Source organism: Podarcis cretensis (genome assembly GCF_951804945.1).
Source record: "Podarcis cretensis genome assembly, chromosome: 10".
NCBI lineage: Eukaryota > Metazoa > Chordata > Lepidosauria > Squamata > Lacertidae > Podarcis > Podarcis cretensis.
The window spans coordinates 2,159,852-2,183,705 of record NC_137179.1 but is presented as its reverse complement, the minus strand read 5'-3'; the positions used below and the strand labels follow the sequence as shown (position 1 = coordinate 2,183,705).

The following is a 23,854-nucleotide window of genomic DNA, read 5'->3' as shown; positions in this document are numbered from 1 at the left end:
CCAGGAGCAAAGGGACTCCAGATGCTAGTCCTTGGGGGCGTGTCACTCACTGCTCTTAAAGGTAAAGGGTAAAGGGACCCCTGACCATTAGGTCCAGTGGTGGCCGACTCTGGGGTTGTGGCGCTCATCTTGCTTTACTGGCCGAGGGAGCCGGCGTACAGCTTCCGGGTCATGTAGCCAACATGACTAAGCCGTTTCTGGCGAACCAGAGCAGCGCACGGAAACATTGTTTACCTTCCCGCCGGAGTGGTACCTATTTATCTACTTGCACTGGTGTGCTTTCAAACTGCTAGGTTGGCAGGAGCAGGGACCGAGCAACGGGAGCTCACCCCGTCGCAGGGAATCGAACCGCTGACCTTCTGATCGGCAAGTCCTAGGCTCTGTGGTTTAACCCACCGCGCCACCCGCGTCTTATCCCCCTTTTAAACAAACGCAGGAATTGCCAGCTGGGGATGAGCGGCCAAGGCAGCCGTTCACCCCCTCCAGGCCCCCCCTCACTCAAAACAAACCCAGAAAATGATAAGAAAAAATACAGATGATAAGGGATCCCTGCTTTGCCTTTATTGGTAAAGTACATCGTTTGTTACTTTGTTGAGTCATCAGTGGATCAGATTGCTGTTGGGGAGGGTTGTCCGAGGGGCAGGCTCCACATTCCCAAAGAACCTTAGAATTTTAGAGCGGGAGAGGACCTCCGAAGGTCATCCAGTCCAACCCCTTCAATGCATTTTGCATCGCTTTGTAAAGGCGCAGGGTGCTTCTGAACTGCACTGGCGGTACCTGAATATACAGACCAGTGGAACCAGAAGGCACTTCTTTTGTGGTCAGAGGCACTTTTGTTATAGTCCGATGCTGCTTCTATTCGTATTAATATTTATGTTTACCTGCCGCTCACTACAAAAGTATCTCAGAGTGGCTTACAATGTTAAGTCTTTCACAGAACAGGTCAGAGTCGGTGGAGCCTGAGACTTTCAATCTCATGGGTTCGCGTTTGAGATTGCTGCATTGCAGGGGGCGGGGGAGGGGGTTGACCCTTGTTGGTCCCTTCCATCTCTGTATATAGATTTTGGTGGCAAATTTCATTGTGTATGCAAGCGACCAGAAGTAGATGGTGAGTAAGTAGAACATTCATGATGGAAGTTTAGGGAAGCTTTTTATGTTTAACAGACCATTGTATTTTAATATTCTGTTGGAAGCTGCCCAGAGTGGCTGGGGAATCCCAGCCAGATGGGCAGGGTATAAATTATTATTATTATCATCATCATCATCATCATCTCTATGATTCTATGAGTATGCCTTCTGGCTATCAAATCATTTTTAAATAACGAAGGAAGCGTCCGCATCGCACAGAGCTGCTCTTTGTATTTAGGGAGCCGTAACAAAGATAATGTTGTTTGGCCATTTTGCTGCCTTTTTGGAACGAAGTTGGGAGGGAGGCTGGGTTAGGCACCACTTTCAGAATGCAATGGGTGTTCGGTGGAGAAGCCACGCCGCACGCCTCCTCCATTGGCATGATTGCTCACTGTCGAAAGAAATGCACTTTGCACGCGCTCAGGAGAAGAACTCTCTCTCTCTCTCATGGCTCCTGAAGCTGACCCTTTTCTCATTTGACAGCAGTCTTCTGGGAGTGACGCACCGGAGGGTGCCTGTGGCTCATGTGCGCCTGACGCCCAGGGCAGAGGCTGAGACCTCCCTTCTTGGCCCCAGGCCAGCCCCACGTGATGGAAACAGCCTCCCTGAGCCAAGGCTGAGCTCTGTTCCCAGCAGGAGATATAAACAGTGAGTCCTGAGTGGCAGGAGGCTCAGGACTTGCCTTCTTCCTGGCTCACGACTTGCCTTCTTCCCTTGCATTGCTGCTCCCAGCAAGTGCTGGCAGAGAGGGAGGACGAAAAAGCCCCCTCTCCCACCCAGTTGTACATATTTGAAGGGTATAGGAGGCCTGTTAATGTACAGAACTCACTCCCCCAGGAGGCAGTGGTGATGGTCAGCAGCCGGGGATGGGCTCTCACAAGAGTTCCCTGCTTTATAGGTAAAGGTAAAGGGACCGTAAGGTCCAGTCGTGGGCGACTCTGGGGCTGTGGCGCTCATCTCACTTTACTGGCCGGCGTTTGTCCACAGACAGTTTTTCCGGGTCATGTGGGTCATGTGGCTAGCATGACTAAGCCGTTTCTGGCGAATCAGAGCAGCAAACGGAAACGCCGTTTACCTTCCTGCCAGAGCGGTACCTATTTATCTACTTGCGCTTTGATGTGCTTTCGAACTGCTATGTTGGCAGGAGTAGGGACCGAGCAACAGGAGCGCACCCCGTCGCGGGGATTTGAACTGCCGACCTTCCGACAAAAGGACTGGTTTGGCAAGCTTGCTCTTTTCTTCTTCTTCTTCTTCTTCTTCTTCTTCTTCTTCTTCTTCTTCTTCTTCTTCTCCTTCTTCTTCTTCCTTCTTCGGCAATCACTTGTAGCCAAGTAAGATTGTCTTCCATAAACACAGTTTTAACAGTGAGTCCACAAGTGACTGTGGAGGCCAGTTCCGGATCCACACATCCTTCCACAGTGGGGACATTTGTTTCTGGACAGGAGCTGATCACAGTGAGGGTTTGCCAAGCGTGCCTTCCTCTTAGCATGTTTCTCCCTTGTGTCCCGAGTTTGAGTGTCTTCAAAGCCCATGACACCTTTGGTAAAGGCTGTTCTCCAACTGAAGTGCTTGCAGGCCAGTGTTTCCCAGATGTCTGTGTGCGTACTACATTTTTAAAGATTTGCCTTGAGAGAGTCTTTCTACCTGCACAGATACAGGGTCCCAAGAATGGAGAGGGACTCAAGACAACATCTTGACTGGCCTCCCAAACCCTCAACAATATTTCAGATCGATAGCCATTATGGTGAACACAACAGCAGGCCATGTAAGCTGGCCGTTTCCTGGGCAGGCAAAGGAGAGCCACTGTTTAGAAAGTCCTCTCCCTTTGCCTTTTCCCTTTCTTTCCTTAGCAGAGATGAGCTTTCCACAGCAGCACAACCAGGTAGATGCATTGACACAGCATTGGAAAGGAAGGAAACATCTGTGTGTCTCTTGCTGGAAACCGACGGCAGGGGCTATTGCTGCATCAGAAAAAAATAACAAAGAGATTGCACGCGTTGAAGAATACAAGTGGTGTAGATGATTTTGTTGAAATATGGCATCCTTTTATAAAATACCGTATTTTTCGCTCCATAAGATGAACTTTTTTCTTCCTAAAAAGTAAGGGGAAATGTCTGTGCATCTTATGGAGCGAATGCGTGGTCCTTGGAGCCGAATTGCCCTAGGGCAAAAACAGATTGTGCTTTTTTTGGGGGGGAGGGGAAGGAGGGAAGTGGGTGTTGAAACAAAGCCGCTGATCGGCAAGCGATCGGGAGGGAGATAAGGGACGCAATAAAGGAGGCTGCCTGGGAGGGGGGAGGTAAAAGCCCATGGATTCTTGGGATTTTTGCATTGGGTCACCCCAAATTCACCATCAGATAACATAGCATGTCCATTGCTATAGCCTGCACCCAAAAAAATCAGGCACCCACTGTTTCGTGGGGCCGCAATGGTGCAAAAACGTGGTTACAAAGCACGGATCCACATGGTTTCTCCAAACTCACCATCAAATCACATGTCTGTGGCCACAGCATGAACCACAAAAATGATACCTCCACTGTTTCATTCAGAATTTTTTTTCTCTTGTTTTCCTCCTCTAAAAACTAGGTGCATCTTATGGTCAGGTGCGTCTTATGGAGCAAAACATACGGTATATGCCGGAGAATGGCGATGACCAAAATTACAGATCGGACTTGGGCAATCTTAACTAGATTGATCTGTCCTGGAGTGGGGGGGGGGGGCAAGTGAGGATTGTGGTTCTGTATTCTTTTCTCTCTCTCTTGTTATATATTGGAAATCAATTTTAAAAACAACAACGTGGGGGTGCTGTGAAGGGAGAAGTTGTTGTAAACAAAAATCTGCCCTGTTCCCTTATGGGGTACCCAAGAGCCCATATAGAGTCCTTACATAGGTTCCCTATTAGTAGGAGAAAAGAACAGAGGCCAACTAGAGAATACTGAGAAGCAAAGCAGCTAGTAAGCCTGATCTTTATTGATCTGTTGCAACAGGGTCCTCACTCACCACACGCAGGAGGGAGGGGGAACCCAGAACAATGGCACACAAGGCCTTCTACAGACATTTTAAATGCCCTGCCCTGCAGCTCAAGACCACTCCTCCATACATCATACCTACATCACAGAAAGAGCGGTCTACAACAGAAATCTGAGTGCTTTGTTTACCTCCTGTCTGCCAGGTTACCTGTTTAATGGTCACTTGATTAGATACCCTGGGGAGCCTGGCCAGTCTTTTGTAATAATAAATACTTAGTTCCTGAGCCAGGTCACAGCCTCACACCCTATTCATATCTTAAATGTGCCCTTAAGACAGGATTTGTGAAGGAAAAAGACAATGGGAAGGTTTCCCACTTTGACCTTGCAGAGAAATAATTGAGGTCAATGTGTTCAGGACTTTTTTTCTGTGGGCTTTTCAGACATGGGGTTTCTATATTTATGTACGTGTTTGCTTGGTGCATTTATGAACATTTATTACATAGCTAAGACCTTAAAATTCTTATCACAAAGTTCCCCCGGTGACTTTCTGCCTGCTCCTCGGCTGCTAGAGGCTCCGCATTTCTTGCTATGAAGAAGATGCCCACAGTAGACCTGTTTCTTTAAATGGAGCAGGGAGGAAGGTGCTCGGTCTGGGGATTCCATGGCAGTTGGGGGCTCAGAAGAAAGAGGCGGACCCCCTGCCCTGAGAAGACATCCATCGGTGAGCAGCTACCTTTGACCTGCATCTTGCAGGGGGAGGTGTGAAGCCCCTTCCTCTTGGATCTCGCACTCGCACCCCTGGCACTCCAAAATACTTTGCTTCTGCAGAAACCCCTTGGCTTGCCTTTGGTGCTGTGCAGCCCAAGAGGGGGTGATTTCCATCGCCAACTTTGCTGTTTTCTTCCCCCCTTCTGGCAGGGCTGCTGTGCCTTTGACAGCTCCATGACGGGCAGGAATTCAACAGGACGGGCTTTCCCCAGCATGGAGATGCGATGAAGGAGGAAGCTAGACCTTCCGCTCTGATCCTGGCTCGGTTCAGCCTCTCTCCTGGGAGCTGCTTTGGGTGGTACTTTCCGAGCAGATGCAAGCGCGCCAAACTCCTTGTTGTTTCTTAAACGGGTGCTATCCCCTTCTTTAAAATAAAGTAGGAACCTCCTCTTGGCCTACAGATCTGCCCACGCACTGAGGTGCAAAGCAGGGGGCCCTGCCCTGTGTACCTGGCCGTAGGAAGCCCAGGGGGCGGATTCCTGTGCAGGGCCTTTTCTGTAGTGGCACCGTGGCTTTGCAGTGGCAGGCAGTTAAGCGTATCTCTTTCAATGGGCTTTGGGGGATGTACATTAGATAATCTGAGACTGATATACGGAGCTATGGTTTTTAGTGGTTACGTCGCTACATTGTGCTGTTCTGATTTTCAGTGCTTTTTTCTGGGGAGACACAGGGGTACACATACCCCTAAACATTTTGTGAATCTAAGTTTGGCCTCATTGAGGGGCATTGTTTCAATATGAGCAGGAAAATGAGAGTACCCCCTAAACATTAAAAAAGAAAAGAAAAAAAGCACTGCTGCTTTTGATTGCATCGTTTATTTCTTGTCTTGTGAAGTGAAGTGTTTTGAAATACAGGAATTGTGACCCTATAGAGTGTGAAATCCTAACCACTAGGAATAGGGGCAGGGAACCTCAGGCCTGGGGGCCAGATTTCTCTCTTTGCCCCTGGGACACGCCCCCTGTCTTCAGGCAACACCCCTCACCGACCCTCCACATAATAATAATAATAATAATAATAATAATAATAATTTTTATTTATTTATTTATACCCCACCCTCCTTGGCCAAAGCCGGGCTCAGGACGGCTAACACAAGTAAAATTACAATGGAAACATAATAGGGGGGGGGAGGACAAAAACAAAAAACCCAATTTAAAATACAGGTTAAAATGCAATTTAAAAAGCAGCCTAATTTTAAAAGTAGCCCATAAATAAATCATACCCCTCCTTGATTATTTTTGCCTGGCAGGGGACGCTTATCCTGGAAGTCTGATCTACCTCTTGCTTGCCATTCTCAGGTGTGTGTGTGTGTGTGTGTGTGTGTGTGCGTGCGCGTTGAGGAGCAAGCCCACTTTACCTGGGTGCAATTTGCATTTTTTGCTCCGCCCACCTTGGCCCATGGCCCCGCCCACCACTGCCAGGCATCCCAGAAAGTTGCCCAGACCCTTGCAGGTGGGGGGGGGTCGCATAACTCTGTACCCTCCAACTTTTCTCCAATGAAAATAGAGACATCCTAAGGAAACAGAGCCTAGGGCTTGCTGATCAGAAGGTCGGCAGTTCGAATCCCTGCGACGGGGTGAGCTCCTGTTGCTCAGTCCCTGCTCCTGCCAACCTAGCAGTTCGAAAGCACCTCAAAGTGCAAGTAGATAAATTAGTACTGCTCTGGCGGGAAGGTAAACGGCGTTTCCGTGCGCTGCTCTGGTTCGCCAGAAGCGGCTTAGTCATGCTGGCCACATGACCCGGAAGCTGTACGCCCGCTCCCTTGGCCAGTAAAGCGAGATAAGCACCCCAACCCCAGAGTTGGCCACGACTGGACCTAATGGTCAGGGGTTCCTTTAGCTTTTAAGGAAAAGCAGGGCGGCTTCTGTAAATCTGGGAAAACAGGGACACTTGGAGGGTCGGCGATGTGGGGCATATATGTTTTTATTCCTATTTCAGGGTTAGTCTTTTACAAGAACGCTCTGGGTTTTCTGGGGACAGTGGATTTGTCTGGTTGTGGGTGCTGTTCTCAACCCCTCCTCCCCGCCCCCCGCCCCCACGTCCAGGTGACAGCGGACCCTTCAAGATGGCGGAAGCCCACCAGGCCGTGGCCTTCCAGTTCACGGTCACCCCGGAAGGGGTGGATTTCCAGCTGAGCCGAGAAGCCCTCAAGCAGATCTACCTGTCTGGCCTCTCCTCCTGGAAGAAGCGTTTCGCCCGCATCAAGGTGAGCAGGATCTGAGTTCGAGTGGAACAACGCGGAATCTGTTTCCTTCCAATGCATTGCAGGGACTAGAAGACCTCTAGGGTCCTTTCCAGCGCTACAATTTCCTCCAGAGTTTCAGAGTCCCCTTCTGTGTACCTTGGGTTTTATTTCACCTGTGTTAGCCTCATCTATTCCAAAGTGCCATATCTGATAATCCCCTCCAGTGCATGGCTTTCACAGAGGTATCCCTCCATTCAAAACTCAACAGCTGTGAAGCATCCTGGGAATTGTAGTTTGTTAAGGACGCTGGGATCTGTAGCCGTGTGGAGGGTCAGCACCCTTAACAAACCAGGGTTCTTTGGGGGAAGCATGGCTGTTGAAGTGGTATAAGAATGCCTTGTGTCAGGTCAGGTCCGGCCCACCCAAGAGGCAAGGGAAGGGGGCTGCCTCAGGCGGTAGGTCTTTCCAGCGCAGCAGATCCCAATTTCAGTCTTTCTTCCCCTTTGTTCCTGATGCAGATTTCCCCTCTCAGGGAGGGCAGGCATCCTTTTGGGGTCTGCCACGGGTGCCAAAATGTATCAGGCTCTTCTTTGGCGATCCCTCGTAGCCGAGTAAGATTGTCTTCCACAAACATGGTCTTAACAGTGAGTCCATAAGTGACCATGGAGGCCAATGCTGGATCCACACCACCTTCCACAGTGGGGACATTGGTTTCCGGGCGGGAGTTGATCCCGGTGTGGATTTGCCAAGCATGCCTTCCTCTTAGCACATTTCTCCCTTGTGTCCTGAGTTCGAGTGTCTTCAAAGCCCATGACACCTTTGGTAAAGGCTGTTCTCCAGTTGGAGCGCTCACAGGCCAGTGTTTCCCAATTGTTGGTGTTTATACTACATTTTTTAAGATTTGCCTTGAGACAGTCTTTAAACCTCTTTTGTTGACCACCAGCATTACACTTTCTATTTTTAAGTTCAGAATAGAGTAGATGCTTCAGAGGACGATCATCAGGCATCCGAACAACATGACCAGTCCAAGGAAGTTGATGTTGAAGAATCATTGCTTCAACACTGGTGATCTTTGCTTCTTCCAGTGCACTGGCATTAGTTTGCCTGGCTCTGCTTTATTTTGTTACAGAAGCCCGGTGCCAGCCTCTCTCTGCCAAGCCATGGCAAGAATCTGTGGGGGTCTTGGGCATCCACACAGGGTCTGTGTCCCTCTGGAGAATGGAAGACACGACGGAGACTGTCGTGCTTGAATATATAGGGTTTATTCACCTATTTAAACCTTCAGTCTGGATGGGGTCCAGATCTTACAGCAGAGTCATTCCAAGAGGCCGCAGCATCAGCTGCCTGATGCCTGGGTATAGGGCATGGGTTGGCAAACTACGGTCCACAGGCCAGATCAGGCCCAATTGCCTTCTGGATCCGGCCTGCAGACAGTCCAGGAATCGCCGCTTGGATCACCAGCGCATGCGATCTTTTCCTCTCCCTCCCTCCCTCTGCCTCCCTCTCCCTCCCATGGCAGTGGCAGCGACTCCTACCTCCCTCCTCCTGGTTTCTCCCTGCCCTGCCTAGAGGAGGAAGTGTGAGATTTTGACCAGCTTCGGCCCATCTTATGGGCCCGTCTTATCTTGAGCCCAAGCAGAGCGTCTTATCTTGAGCCCAAGCAGAGCGTCGTCACACAGCAGAAGGATAAGCAGTATGTGCTACATTCTTAATTTTTATTTACACTCTATGCTGAGAGAATACAAACATGCATCTTGCCTCTGTGAGAGCAGAGAAGCAACTCCTCTCGGAAACAAAGAACACCGAGAGAACACTGAAAAACAGGAAACCAGTGAACGTCACATCCAGTCTCCCATTCCCATGGGAATCCAACGGTAACTCTGACTGTGGAATGCAAAACAATGCCTTGTGACTGCAGTTGCTGCTCAGTGAGGGAAATAGAAACCAACATCAAGGGGGTTGGGCTTTGTTGGTGCCAGCAGCAGCAGCGCTCGAGCGGCCGCCATTTTAAGCAGCCCCTCTCCGGAGCCCTTTGCGCACCACTCATCATCCCTCCGCCACCGCTGCCAGCCCCTGCCGTTCGCAAGACACAAGCAAGCAGCCACTGCGACTCGTGGTGCTCTTGCATCACCCCCCCCTCAAAAAATATAATCTGGCCTCCCACAAGGTCTGAGGGACAGTGGACTGGCCCCCTGCTGAAAAAGTTTGCTGACCCCCGGTATCGGGCCATATACAAAATCAATCAATCAATCAATCAATCAAAGATGGATCCCCCCTCTTCCTCCTTCCTCTTCCCAGGAATCCCTGCTTGAAACCTCCCTTTTCCTGTCCCCTCGGACCTACACCCCATCACCCCCCCAGGCCAAAGGATTCCTCTCCTCAAGGGCCCATCTCTCTCTCCCCCCCCCCTTAATGGCGCTTGCTTGGTCAGGCTGGATTCCATAAGCCAGCCTGGGAATTCCCTGAATTCCCTCTCTGGCCCTGTTCTGCACTTTAATCCATATCCCAGTTTATTGATTTCTAGGGTTTACCCGGATCTATAACAATATGTCAGGTGCAGAGGTGGACCCTCTCGTGCAACGAAAACAGCCCTTGCTTGCTCCGAATTCGGGATACCGGTTGTAGAGCTTTGGCAAACCTTGATCTGTTAGGAGAAGGTGCTTCCTGGGCTGTAGAAGCTCCCAAATCCTTGCTTAAATGAATGCCGGTGTGTGTGTGTGGGGGGGGGGGAAATGGGGACACCCAGGGTCATCTAGTCCAACCCCCCCAATGCAGATGGGGTTGACCCCTTGGGTTCCTTGTGCTCCCTCACCTCTGGCCTCCCTTCTGCAGGTTGCAGGTTTATTTTTGTTGTCATTCATTGCATGTAATGTGTTTAATTCCATCGTCACCTGACAAAGATTCATCTTCGAAACAATTGATCCAATCCGGATACAGTGGAGGCTCGGGTTGTGAACGTGATCCATGCGGGAGGCACATTCGCAACCCGCGGCATTCGCAACCCGCAGCGCCGCATCTGCGCACACGCAGGTTGCGATTCGGCACTTCTGCGCATGCACAAAGCGCAATTTAGCGCTTCCTTGCATGCACGACCGCCAAAACCTGGAAGTAACCCGTTCCAGTACTTGCGGGTTTTGGCAGTCCATAACCCAAAAAAATGCAACCTGACTCGTCTGTAACCCGAGGTATGACTGTATACCATTCTGCTTGTTTGCTGATTGCTATTGTATTCGTTACGTTGGAGCACCCACTACAGTGATACCCCGGGTTACATACGCTTCAGGTTACATACGCTTCAGGTTACAGACTCCGCTAACCCAGAAATAGTACCGGTACCTCGGGTTAAGAACTTTGCTTCAGGATGAGAACAGCAGGAGGCCCCATTGGCTAAAGTGGTGCTTCAGGTTAAGAACAGTTTCAGGTTAAGAACGGACCTCCGGAACGAATTAAGTACTTAATCCGAGGTACCACTGTGCAATAGTTCTTGGACACTGAAAGGCCAGCATCGTGGTGTTCCTTGCCAGTAACTCATTACGTTGACTACTCTTTGGTTATGGACTGACATAAATATATTATTTGGATATTATTTGGAAAATGAAAATTTTGGACGACCTTCTGCTACCAATAGTAGCACATCTGTTACCATACATTCATTAGCCACATGTTGCCACTGTATTTGAGCAGATATCTCTGTATTGCAACGCAGGGGTTTGTTTTTGTCACTCCCTTCTGACACGGCTGCTTCCCACAGAACAGCATCCTGACCGGGGTCTACCCAGGAACACCTTCCGGCTGGCTGGCGATCTTCGCAACAACCCTGGGCTCCAGCTTATTCCACGTCGACGTCTCCATGGGGCTGATCTTCAGGATCCAGAGGCACCTGCCGCGCAGGTGAGTGCCCACCTCATCTCCTTCCCTCCCAGGTCTCCCCCGAACCTCTGCATCCCAGGTCTGCACTCCCTCATCTCCTGGGATATCAAAGCAAGAGAGACGCGTGGTGTCTGAAGAAACAGATCCTCTGGAGCAAGGATTTTTGCCTGTGCAACAGAATAATAATAATAATAATAATAATAATAATAATAATAATAATAATAATAATATATTATTTATACCCTGTCCATCTCGGTTTCCCCAGCCACTCTGGGTGGCTTCCAACCAAATATTAAAAACAATACAGCGTCAGACATTAAAAAACTTCCCTAAATAGGGCAACCTTCAGTTGTCCTTTAAAAGTAAAATAGTTCTTCATTGCCTTGACATCTGCTGGGAGGGCGTTCCACAGGGAGGGAGCCACCACCGAGAAGGCCCTCTGCCTGGTTCCCTGCAACCTTACTTCTCGCAGGGAGGGAACCGTCAGAAGGCCCTCGGAGCTGGGCCTCCGTGTCAGGGCTGAGCGATGGGGGTGGAGACGCTCCTTCAGGTATACTGGGCCGAAGTATACAGAACTCCCTCTCATAAGCTAAACAAGTTATAGCTTAGGGCCCCACTCTCTTGGGGGCCCCAAAAAAATTTAAAGGAAAAAAACACATCTGGATGTACATTTCCAAAATATAAGATATAAAACCAATAAAATAAAAGCTACATACAGCAACAGTGTTTTGTTTTGTGTTGTGTAGGCTCCTATGATGTAAGTCATGGGCCCCGCCTGCTAGCCTGCTCCCTAAAATATCACTGCTTTGCTCCTTTCTATATACAGTGGTACCTTGGTTCTCAAACTTAATCCGTTCCGGAAGTCTGTTCCAAAGCCAAAGCGTTCCAAAACGAAGATTAATAATTATTTCACTATTAATATACAGCGGACACTCGGGTTGCGAACGTTATCTGTGTGGGAGGCATGTTCGCAACCAACCAGAGGCCAGGGATGATGGGAACTGTAGTCCCAAAACAGCTGGAGGGCCAAGTTTGGCCACCACTGCAAACCAAGGCTAAAGAAGGCTTAGAATTCAAGGCTAAAGAAGGCTTAGAATCAGCTACCTTAGAAAGCAGCCACCTGCCATAAGATGCCCTTGAAGAGACAACGTGGGGCTGGATCTACACTGATCTGTAAAAACACTATTAAAGGCTATACAAAAAAAAGTTGCCCAGCTCTCAATGCAATTTCCCATTGCCGACGTATGGCTGCTCTGTAACGCCCTCTGGTGTCTCATTGTTATTTTTAACGTTTTAACCGGCCAGTGTAGATTTGTCCTTGGGCTGCAGGAGTGAAAGAGTCAGAAGGGCAAGTTTAGAGCGTTAGTGTCCTTTGCCAACCTGGTGCCCTCCAGCCAGTGGCTATAAAATCCGGCACCCCCCGCCGCCTCTAGCGCTGCATTCTGCATCATTGTTTGGGTGCCCCCTGTAGCACGGCACCCAGTACAGTCACAGCAAACCCTAAAACCGCCTCTGCTCCAGCTGTTTGGGGCCACACCTCCCATCATGGCCTTCATGGCTTAGGACCCTCGTACCTACGGGACCGCCTCTCCCGGTCTGCCCCACGGAGGACCTTAAGGTCCATAAATAGCAACACCCTAGAGGTCCCGGGCCCTAAGGAAGTCAGATTAGCCTCAACCAGAGGCAGGGCCTTTTCAACACCGGCTCCGGCCTGGTGGAACGTTCTGTCTCCTGACACCAGGGCCCTGCAGGATCTGATCTCTTTCCGAAGGGCCTGTAAGACAGAGTTGTTCCGCCTGGCCTTTGGCTTGGAATCCACTTGATCCCCTTCCCCTCTTTCTTTTTTCCTTTCTTTTTCTGTGGTGGAACTCCTATTTGGGGACTTTTTTCTGGCCCGTGTAGGACCAGTCTGGATAGTTGGCCTTGGTGAAGATTTGACGTTTTCATCCCCCAAAAGTTTTTGATTTGAGTTTCTACTGAAATGAGGCTGCATTTTAATGTTGTATTTTAATCTTGTTTTTAAGTTGTATTTTAATCGATTGTTTTTATACCTGGTGTTAGCTGCCCTGAGCCCAGTCTTGGCTGGGGAGGACGGGGTATAAATAAAATTTATTATTATTATTATTATTATTATTATTATTATTATTATTATTAGCGTGGTTGGATGGTGCTGGAGCTGGTGGGAATTGTAGTTTCGAGCGTCTAGAAGAGGAGGAGGGCCCCCAGGAGGCAGGGGATGCCACAGCATCACCCAGGAGGAGCACGTCCCCGGGGCTGGCACCCCCCCATTATTAACCCTCTCTTCCCCACAGCTGCAATTACTGCCTGAGTCCCCGGAGCAAAAACCTGCTGAGTGTTGTCCTTTTCTCCACGGGTGCCTGGATTTCGGGGATCCTGCTCTGCCGACAGACCCTCAAGCTTCTTCTCTCTTACCACGGCTGGATGTTCGAGCCCCACGGGAAGACCAGCCGCAGCACCAAGATCTGGGCGGTGAGCGGCGATTGCGGGGGGCTGGGGGGGGTAGGGGAATTATTCCATTGCACCTTTCCAGGTGCTCCTCCCTCGCTTTTTGTTCCTCGTGCAGTTTACATGGCAGAATTAGTATTTTTGTCCGAGCCGCACTTTTACTGTTTGCATGTCGATTTTTGGCGCGGCACCATCGTTTGTGGAAAGGCAGCATATTGAAATACTTCATTGTCACTTGTACAACTTGTATAGGGACGTGGGTGGCGCTGTGGGTTAAACCACAGAGGCTAGGACTTGCCGATCAGAAGGTCGGCGATTCAAATCCATGCAACAGGGTGAGCTCCCGTTGCTCGGTCCCTGCTCCTGCCAACCTAGCAGTTCAAAAGCACATCAAAGTGCAAGTAGATCAATAGGTACCGCTCCGGCGGGAAGGTAAACGGTGTTTCCGTGCGCTGCTCTGGTTTGCCAGAAGCGGCTTAGTCCTGCTGGCCACATGACCCAGAAGCTGTACGCTGGCTCCCTCGCCAATAAAGCAAGATGAGCACCGCAACCCCATAGTCGTCCGCGACTGGACCTAATGGTCAGGGGTCCCTTTACCTTTACCTTACAACTTGTATACAGTGAGATTGCACATATAAGGTAAAGGTTAAAAGGTAAAGGACCCCTGGACGGTTGAGATCAGTCGAAGGCGACTATGGGGTTGCGGCGCTCATCTCGCTTTCAGGCCGAGGGAGCTGGCCTTTGTCCACAGACAGCTTTCCGGGTCATGTGGCCAGCAGGACTAAACCGCTTCTAGCACAACGGGACACCGTTACGGAAAGCAGAGTGCATGGAAATGCTGTTTACCTTCCCGCCAGAGCGGTACCTATTTATCTACTTGCACTGGCGTGCTTTGGAACTGCTAGTTGGCAGGAGCTGGGACCGAGCAATGGGAGCTCACCCTGTCGCAGGGATTCGAACCTCCGACCTTCTGACCGGCAAGCCCTAGGCTCTGTGGTTTAGACCACAGTGCCACCCAACTGCCCCTAAAGTGAGCAAGTAAATTGTCCTCTCTGGGAATGTGGAGTGCTGTGGCCCACAGGGCTGACCGGTCAAATCTGCCTCCCCCTCTCTTGGCAGGCCATGGTGAAGGTGATGTCCGGGTGCAACCCCATGCTCTACAGCTTCCAGACCTCCCTGCCCAAGCTGCCCGTGCCCTGCGTGAAGGACACCATCGAGAGGGTAAGAGGAACGGGCAAAGCACTGGGCGCTCAATGCCTGGGCGGGGAATGGCAGCCAGGCAAGAGGGACTGGGGCTCCGTTCCTCCAAGTCAGGACAGCTTGGGAGAGAGAGATCTTGCTTCAGCCCCAAGGCAGCTCAGACCGGCATCCTCGCTTTGCAGCCAGGCTCTGATCTGAGCCGACCACCGGCACATCCAGCCCAGTATGCCCTGCGCTGACTGGAAACAGCTCTTGTGGAGTTTGAGGCAGGGTTCTCTCCCACCGTAGCTGGAGGTGCTGAGTGATGAATGCAGGACCTTCTGCATGCAAGGCAGATAATAATAATACAGTGGTACCTCGGGTTAAGTACTTAATTCGTTCCAGAGGTCCGTTCTTAACCTGAAACTGTTCTTAACCTGAAGCACCACTTTAGCTAATGGGGCCTCCTGCTGCCGCCGCGCTGCTAGAGCACGATTTCTGTTCTCATCCTGAAGCAAAGTTCTTAACCCCAGGTAATATTTCTGGGTTAGTGTAACCTGAAGTGTATGTAATCTGAAGCGTATGTAACCCGAGGTACCACTGTAATAATAATAATAATAATATATTATTTATACCCCGCCCATCTGACTGAGTTTCCCCAGCCACTCTGGGCGGCTCCCAATCGAGTGTTAAAAAGAATACAGCATTAAATATTAAAAACTTCCCTGAACAGGGCTGCCTTCAGATGTCTTTTAAAGATAGGATAGCTGCTTATTTCCTTCACATCTGAAGGGAGGGCATTCCACAGGGCAGGCGCCACTACTGAGAAGGCCCTCTGCCTGGTTCCCTGTAACTTGGCTTCTCGCAGGGAGGGAACCACCAGAAGGCCCTCAGAGCTGGACCTCAGTGTCCGGGCTCAACGATGGGGGTGGAGACGCTCCTTCAGGTATACTGGACTGAGGCCGTTTAGGGCTTTCAAGGTCAGCACCAACACTTTGAATTGTGCTTGGAAACGTACTGGGAACCAATGTAGGTCTTTTAAGACCGGTGTTATGTCGTCTCGGCGGCCGCCCCCAGTCACCTTTCTAGCTGCCACATTCTGGATTAGTTGCAGTTTCCGGGTCACCTTCCAAGGTAGCCCCACATAGAGCGCATTGCAGGCGTCCAAGCGGGAGATAACTAGAGCATGCACCACTCTAGCGAGACAGATATTCTTCCACTGAGCATGTCCTTTCACCATACGAACCACACCATTGGTTCATGCAACCCAGTGCAGTCTGCACAGACTGGCAGCATCCCTCCGGGGTCCCAGGCAGGGAGCCTTTCTCAGCCCTGTTTTTTATTTGGTAGCTTGGTACACTTGTTCCATTTATCTGCCCCCTTTCCCTTGAGGTGGTGTGCATCGTTCTCCTCACAACAACCCCGTGAGGTAGGCTAGGCTGAGAGACGGCGACTTGGCTCTCAAGGTCACATCCAGGAAGCTTTGTGGCTGCATGGGGATTTGAACCCTGTTCTCTGCTGGACCATATTTTGACACTCTAACCGTTATGCCACGCTGGAGGTCATAGATTCCCCGAGGGTCATCTAGCCCACCCCCCTGCTTGCTTGGGGTGAGACTCGAACCCACGACCCCGAGATTAAGAGTCTCATGCTCTCCCCAGTGACCTATCCTCTTAGGAATGGAACCGGGGACCTTCTTCAGGCAGAGGAGATGCCAAGGCCCTTTCCAAGCTCGGATCCTGCATCTCCTCTGCCTTGGGGCAAGGCGATGGGGGGTCCCAAGGGCGCAGGATTCCTTCCAATGTTCCCATGCTTTCCTTCTCCTGCAGTACCTGGAATCTGTCCGCCCCCTGCTGGACGCAGACAAGTATGACGACATGGAGGCCTTAGCCTTGGACTTCCAGCTTAACGTTGCCCCCCGCCTCCAGAAATACCTCGTCCTCAAGTCCTGGTGGGCCACCAACTACGTGAGTCTGCTTGCCCCGCCATGGCGCACCCTCCGACCCATGTCAATGGGGGTGGGGCACTTGAGCAGCCCCCCAGGGTGTCTCCACCTGCATGCCTTCTGCCAGACCTCAGAGCAGCTCCTGCCTCCTCTTCTCCATCCTGGGCATCTACCCCCAATTCTTACCCGGCGTCCCACCCCTTCTGTGGCTCCCTAGGCAAAAGCCTCCCATAAGTGCCTGCTGGGTCAAGCCACTGGACGCCTGTAGGAAGCTGGAAAGCAGAACACGAGCGCAAGGGCTGTCTTCCCTTCCCATACCCGGCTGGTATGGCTGCCTCTCACTGTGGCGGGCAAAGCATTGGCATCCTGGCAAGGAGCCGTCAAAAGACCTCTCCTCCTCCATGAATGTATACAACCCTCTTTCAAAGCCGTCGCTTCCTCCCATGGGAGTGAGTTCCATACCTGAGCTTATCCAAATCTGGACCTTAGCACAGCAGGGACTTTGAAGTTAAAGAGCCCTCTCTGGGCTCAGAGAGAGATCATTTATGGGGAAGGTGCTGGAAAATTGCCAGAACCTAGAGATGTCTATCAGTTGCAGGACTTTGCAAGCAACTGAACTTAGGACTTGGCTGCCGACTTATCATGACAAGGACTTTGAAGTTAAAGAGCCCTCTCTGGGCTCAGAGAGAGAAGATCACTTGTAACCTCTGCAAATAGTGGGTGTAGCGGTGGATATTGGTTTTGGTCTAGTAAAGACAGCTCTGCCAAACCACTGTTCTCTGTGGTGAGCTTAATTGCTTGACTGAGCTTCCGCAGCACATACGCCCAACACCACCCCAACATTTGTCTAATCCTCTTTCATAGCCACCTGGGTAGCCATCACTGCCTCCTGTGGCAGTGAGTTCCATAGTTTAACTGCACGAAGAAGGACTTTCTTTTATCCGTCCTGAATCTTCCAATGCTCAGCTCCACTGAATGTCATCAAATACTAGTTTTATGAGAATTGGGGGGGGGGGGCGGCTTTTCATTTTTATTGATTTTCCAATGAAAAACACCCAGTTAATATATCCAATCATAATACTCCAATTAAAATTAAAAACTAAAAAAACACACACCAAATTATAGTCCAAATTATAATTATTAATTTTTCAGAGCTCCCCACAGGCTGGATCTCTGAAGCATATCTCCACATCTCAGTCCTGCCTCTCCTCGTCGTTTCCATATTTTCCACATCTCGATTTTGACGCTTTATTTCCCCATCCACTTTCTCAATGGCGTGCCTAATTTTTTTTATAAACTTCTATCATGCCCCAATCACTATCCTTTTCTCCAGACTGAAGTCCTGGGGGGCAGAAGGGACTTTGGCAAGGGAGAAGAGGATGCCTTTAAAAGAGAAATAGACAAATTCATGGGGGACCAAAAGGCTTGTCAGGATGGCTCTGTTCTAGCTTCCGGGATAATGTGCTCAGATCCTGCCTGTGGGTTTCCGCATATGGCCCCTTTGAGAAGAGGGTGCTGGCCCAGATCCAGATCCCTTTGGCCTGATCCTGTGGGGTCTTCCCGTGTTCCTATATATTGCCGCTCCCTTCCTCTGCCCACCTGGCCGGGCTGTGACAGGTGTTGTTGTACTTCCGGCAGGTGAGCGACTGGTGGGAGGAGTACATCTACCTCCGAGGAAGAAGCCCCATCATGGTGAACAGCAACTATTACGTCATGGTGAGTGGGGGGGGGGCATGTGCTCCTGGAGGTGGGGCAGGTCTCCATCCCACCGGCCGGATCTGGCCACCAAGCGGGCAGAGCGCAGGAGGGCTCCAGCCCCGCCACCCCCCGCTCCTATGGGCAGGTGTCCCAGTAAGGTAAAGGTGAAGGGACCCCTGACCGTTAGGTCCAGTCATGGCCGACTCTGGGGTTGCGGCGCTCATCTCGCTTTACTGGCCTAGGGAGCCGGCGTACAGCTTCCGGGTCATGTGGCCAGCAGGACTAAGCCGCTTTTGGTGAAGCAGAGCAGAGCAGGGAAACGCCGTTTACCTTCCCGCCAGAGTGGTACCTGTTTATCTACTTGCATTTTGATGTGCTTTCAAACTTCCAACCCCACCCTCTTTCCTTGGCCAGGATTTCCTGTATGTGACGCCCACCCACAACCAGGCGGCCCGGGCAGCCAATGCCGTGCACGCCATTATGCTGTACCGACGACGCCTGGATCACGAGGACCTTCCACCCGTGAGTCAGGGCCAGGGAAGGGGGTTGGAGGTTGGGGTGGGGGGCTCCCGAAAGAAGGATCCGGGAATTTTTGTTGTTTAGTCGTTTAGTTGTGTTCGACTCTTCGTGACCCCCTGGACCAGAGCACGCCAGGCACTCCTGTCTTCCACTGCCTCCCGCAGTTTGGTCAAACTCATGCTGGTAGCTTTGAGAACACTGTCCAACCATCTTGTCCTCTGTCGTCCCCTTCTCCTTGTGCCCTCCATCTTTCCCAACATCAGGGTCTTTTCCAGGGAGTCTTCTCTTCTCATGAGGTGGCCAAAGTCTTGGAGCCTCAGCTTCAGGATCTGTCCTTCCAGTCAGCACTCAGGGCTGATTTCCTTCAGAATGGAGAGGTTTGATCTTCTTGCAGTCCATGAGACTCCCAAGAGTCTCCTCCAGCACCAGAATTCAAAAGCATCCATTCTTCGGCCATCAGCCTTCTTTATAGTCCAGCTCTCTCACTTCCATACATCACTATCCGGGAATTTAGGTCATCCTATTTTTGCGAATCCAATGTGCTCCCCCATTTTCAAAACCTTGAAACCCAAAAGGTGTTTGCTGGTGAATGTCAGTGTGGCATCAGATCTAACACACTGTTCTGTTGAGAGTCCGTCAAGGCAGCGGGACTGTTGTGGCATCTGGTACTCTAACCCATGGGTAGGCAAACTAAGGCCCGGGGGCCGGATCCGGCCCAATCGCCTTCTCAATCAGGCCCGCGGATGGTCCAGGAATCAGCGTGTTTTTACATGAGTAGAATGTGTGCTTTTATTTAAAATGCATCTCTGGAATTCGTTCATTCCCCCCCCCCCGAAATATAGTCCGGCCCCCCACAAGGTCTGAGGCACAGTGGACCGGCCCCCTGCTGAAAAAGTTTGCTGACCCCTGCTCCAACCACTCCACTCCACTCCCTCTGCCTGCCTGCCTGCAAGACATGCCCCTGATTCACAGGCTCTCTGGACAGAAGACAGGCCAACTCTTGCCACAGGTCCTGCCTGAGGATCCCAAGAGAAGTTAAAATAATTTTTATGCCACGTCATGACATTTCTCAAAGTGGAAGTTCCCCTTGTATATTTATGCCCCCCCTTCTTTCCTCAAAGTTGCTCAAGGTGGGTTTCATCGTTCTCCCCATTTTATACTGCAACAACCCTTTGAGGTAGGCGACGCTGAGAGGCCACGACCAACCGATGAGTTTCATGGCCAAGGGGGGGGGGGGAGATTTGAATCCTGGTCTCTCCCAGGTCCTAGCCCGTAGTTTTTAATATATTTTTTAAAGATGTGATGCTAACTTTTGGCTTATGTTATTACCATTAGCAATCTCGTCAGCAGCTGAACCGAAAACTGATTAACCCGATAAGCGGCTAACGCTCCTTGTCCCTGCCCCCAGGTGATGGCGCTGGGCTTGGTCCCCATGTGCTCCTACCAGATGGAGAGGATGTTCAACACAACCCGCATCCCTGGAGAGGAGGCAGGTGGGTGGCATTTCGGGTAGCATGAAGCAGGTGGCATGGCGGAGCAGGGGCAGGGGCCCTCTGCCAGCTCACCAGTGTGATGCGCTGAAATTCCTCAGGCGCGGTGCAGAAAAGCAGCCTTGTGGACCTTTCTACCTGGCCCTCAGGACTCTCTGCGGGAGTGCCAGCTTGGTCCCGCAACTGTGGGTGCCTGGGGTCGTGGGTGCCCAACCTTACTATATGCTTGTGAAACATGGACCACTTATAAACTCCTCGAAAGATTCCATCAACGGAGTCTCCAAAATTTTTACACATCACTTGGGAAGACAGGCGAACTAATACCAGTGTACTGGAAGAAGCAAAGATCACCAGTGTTGAAGCAATGATTCTTCAACATCCACTTCATTGGACTGGTCATGTTGTGCGGATGCCTGATGATCGTCCTCTGAAGCAACTAGTCTATTCCAAACTTAAAAATGGAAAGCGTAATGCTGGTGGTCAACAAAAGATGTTTAAAGACTGTCTCAAGGCAAATCTTTAAAAATGTAGTATAAACACTGACAACTGGGAAACACTGGCCTGCGAGCGCTCCAGTTGGAGAACAGCCTTTCCCAAAGGTGTCCTGGGCTTTGAAGACACTCAAACTCAGGACGCAAGGGAGAAACGTGCTAAGAGGAAGGCACGCTTGGCAAACCCTCACCGGGATCAACTCCCACCCAGAAACCTCTGTCCCCACTGTGGAAGGACGTGTGGATCCAGAATTGGCCTCCACAGTCACTTACAGACTCACTGTTAAGGCCGTGTTTGTGGAAGACAATCTTACCATATTTTTCACTCCATAAAACGCACCTGACCATAAGATGTACTTAGTTTTTAGAAAAGGAAAGGGGGAAAACCCCCTTTTTTTAAGGATCAGCTCAAAGTTGTGCAGCTTCTTTTGCAAAGGGGAAAAACCTCCCCTTTTTTGAGGATGAGCTCAAAGTTGTTGAGCTTACTTTGCAAAGGGAAAAAAATCCTGTATTTATGGGGTTCAGCTCACAGTTCTGCAGCTTTTTTAGGAAAGGAAAGGGGGCCGTTTCTACAGTTTCCAGACGGATAATCTAATCAGCCAGTCCCATGTCGCTGGGGAAACAAATGGCCTCCGTCTGCAGAACATTCAACAATGGAGGCCTGGGAAAGGGGGGGGGGGGAGGGAGCCGGCGACCGACCGCACATTCACTCCATAAGACGCACAGACATTTCCCCTTACTTTTTAGGAGGAAAAAAGTGTGTCTTATGGAGCGAAAAATACGGTACTCGGCTACGAGGGATGACCAAAGAAGAAGAAGAAGAAGACCACCACTGTATTTTAAATTGCAAAACAGAAAATTTAATAAAAAAATGATATACGAGGAAGGCGTGCTTTCATCCTGGCTCTCTCTTGCCCCTAGACTACCTCCTGCACCTGTCGGACAGCAGGCACCTGGCCGTCTTCCACAAAGGCCGCTTCTACAAGCTGTGGCTCTACCAGGCGGGGAAGCTGCTCTCCCCCCGCGACCTAGAGATGCAGTTCCAGCGCATCTTGGACGACCCTTCGCCCCCCCAGCCCAACGAGGTGCGGCTGGCCGCTCTCACCGCCGGGGAACGGTAAGCGCTGCGGCCGGAGGAGGAGGGGGCAGGGGGGACTCTCCCAGGTCAAGTCCCCCCACCCAGTTCAGCAGGGGAGCCCCCTCCCCCAATAGAATTTTATTCCCCCCCCCCCCCAGACAGAGGAGCCTCCTTTGGGATGACTTGGCTGCTCTCCTCTTCCTTTTAGGGCTTTTAATGTATTTTTCAATTTTAATGTATTTTTCCAATTTAATGCACCGTATTTTTCGCTCTATAAGACGCACCAGACCACAAGACGCACCTAGTTTTTGGAGGAGGAAAACAAGAAAAAAAAATATTCTTAATCCCAGAAGCCAGAACAGCAAGAGAGATCGCTGCGCAGTGAAAGCAGCGATCCCTCTTGCTGTTCTGGCTTCTGGGATAGCTGCGCAGCCTGCATTCGCTCCATAAGACGCACACACATTTCCCCTTACTTTTTAGGAGGGAAAAAGTGAGTCTTATAGAGCAAAACATACGGTATTTTTAATCTTTTGTTGGAAGCCGCCCAGAGTGGCTGGGGAAGCCCAGCCAGATGGGCAGGGTATAAATAATATATTGATTATTATTATTATTATTTATTATATTTCAGGGGTCCGTGGGCCGAAGCCCGGAAGAAATACTTTGGCCGAGGGAAGAACAAGGCCTCCTTGGACTGCATTGAGCGAGCCGCCTTCTTCTTGACCCTGGACGAGGACGAGCAAGGCTTCTCCCCAGACCACGAGGACAGCCTGGATCTTTACTCCAAGAGCCTCCTGCACGGGAGATGCTACGACAGGTAAGGAGTGTCTCTCGCTCTGCCCACCTGCCTAGCCGGACCTCCCTTCTGAGCGCCACCGCTGTGGTCCTCACTAGGGCTGGGCGGAGTCTGATTTTCAACATCAAGTCATATCTTTTTATTACTATTATTATTTCCTCTAAATTACCTTTACCTATGTACAGTGGTACCTCGGGTTACATATGCTTCAGGTTACATACACTTCAGGTTACATACTCCAGAAATAGTGCTTCAGGTTAAGAACTTTGCTTCAGGATGAGAACAGAAATCATGCTCCGGCGGCACAGCAGCAGCAGGAGGCCCCATTAGCTAAAGTGGTGCTTCAGGTTAAGAACAGTTTCAGGTTAAGTACGGACCTCCGGAACGAATTAAATACTTAACCCGAGGTACCACTGTATACACACACAGAGAGAGAAAGAGAGAGAGAGAGAGAGAGAGAGAGAGAGAGAGAGAGTCAGGTTGCGTTTTTTTGGGTTACGGACCCGCCGAAACCCGGAAGTACCGGAACGGGTTACTTCCGAGTTACGGTGGTCGCGCATGCGCAGAAGCGCTAAATCGCACTTTGTGCATGCGCAGAAGCACCGAATTGCAACCCGCGCGTGCATAGATGCAGCGCTGTGGGTTGCGAACACTGCGGGTTGCGAACGTGCCTCCCGCACGGATCACGTTCGCAACCCGAGCATCCACTGTATATAGCAAAATAGTTTACATAAAACAGCACAAACTAAAGGAAAAGAACAGTACGTCAGTAACAACTGCAGACACACTAAGAACAAGGCTTCTAACTCCACGCACACTTTTGACTTCCAATTCACCTTACTGTGCTTTCTACATATTCTTCAGCAATGTCCAGGCAACACGATGACCATGTACATACACAATAGACAATCTTTATAGAATTCCTTCAAACCGTAACAAGGACAAAATGAAATCTTTAGTCTCAAAGTCTCTGAAAATCTTTAAATGAAGCGAGGTACCAGACTTTGTACGATGAAAGACAAGCTGTGAAGCTTTGTGTATTCAGCAAACATGATGTCCAACACTGAACAGTTATTCTGGATATTTATTGTTTCATAGTCAATATCAGTGATGTTTTAGGGAGTAGGCTAGCAGACGGGGCCTATGACTTACATCAGTGTTTCCCAACCTTGGGCCTCCAGCTGTTTTTGAACTACAATTCCCATCATCCCTGACCACTGGTCTTGCTAGCTAGGGATGATGGGAGTTGTAGTCCAAAAACAGCTGGAGGCCCCATGA

At 50.4% G+C, this 23,854-nt stretch overlaps 1 protein-coding gene across 4 annotated transcripts in view; it reads left to right on the top strand.

Moving 5' to 3' along the window:
- Positions 1 to 23,854, top strand: part of CPT1B (carnitine palmitoyltransferase 1B) — a 37,454-nt gene that overhangs the window by 3,495 nt on the left and 10,105 nt on the right. For 2 of the 4 annotated variants that reach the window (XM_079992432.1, XM_079992431.1), the window contains exons 2-11: positions 6,908 to 7,068; positions 10,799 to 10,938; positions 13,230 to 13,407; positions 14,503 to 14,604; positions 16,392 to 16,529; positions 18,146 to 18,223; positions 18,620 to 18,727; positions 20,133 to 20,217; positions 21,627 to 21,822; positions 22,412 to 22,597. In XM_079992432.1, the coding sequence (XP_079848558.1) occupies positions 6,928 to 7,068; positions 10,799 to 10,938; positions 13,230 to 13,407; positions 14,503 to 14,604; positions 16,392 to 16,529; positions 18,146 to 18,223; positions 18,620 to 18,727; positions 20,133 to 20,217; positions 21,627 to 21,822; positions 22,412 to 22,597 (1,352 nt within the window). In that variant the 5' untranslated portion in view covers positions 6,908 to 6,927. Of the gene's footprint in view, positions 1 to 4,675; positions 4,819 to 5,015; positions 5,164 to 6,907; positions 7,069 to 10,798; positions 10,939 to 13,229; positions 13,408 to 14,502; positions 14,605 to 16,391; positions 16,530 to 18,145; positions 18,224 to 18,619; positions 18,728 to 20,132; positions 20,218 to 21,626; positions 21,823 to 22,411; positions 22,598 to 23,854 lie in introns of those variants that run through there. The other 2 variants (XM_079992430.1, XM_079992429.1) reach the window with 2 other exon arrangements.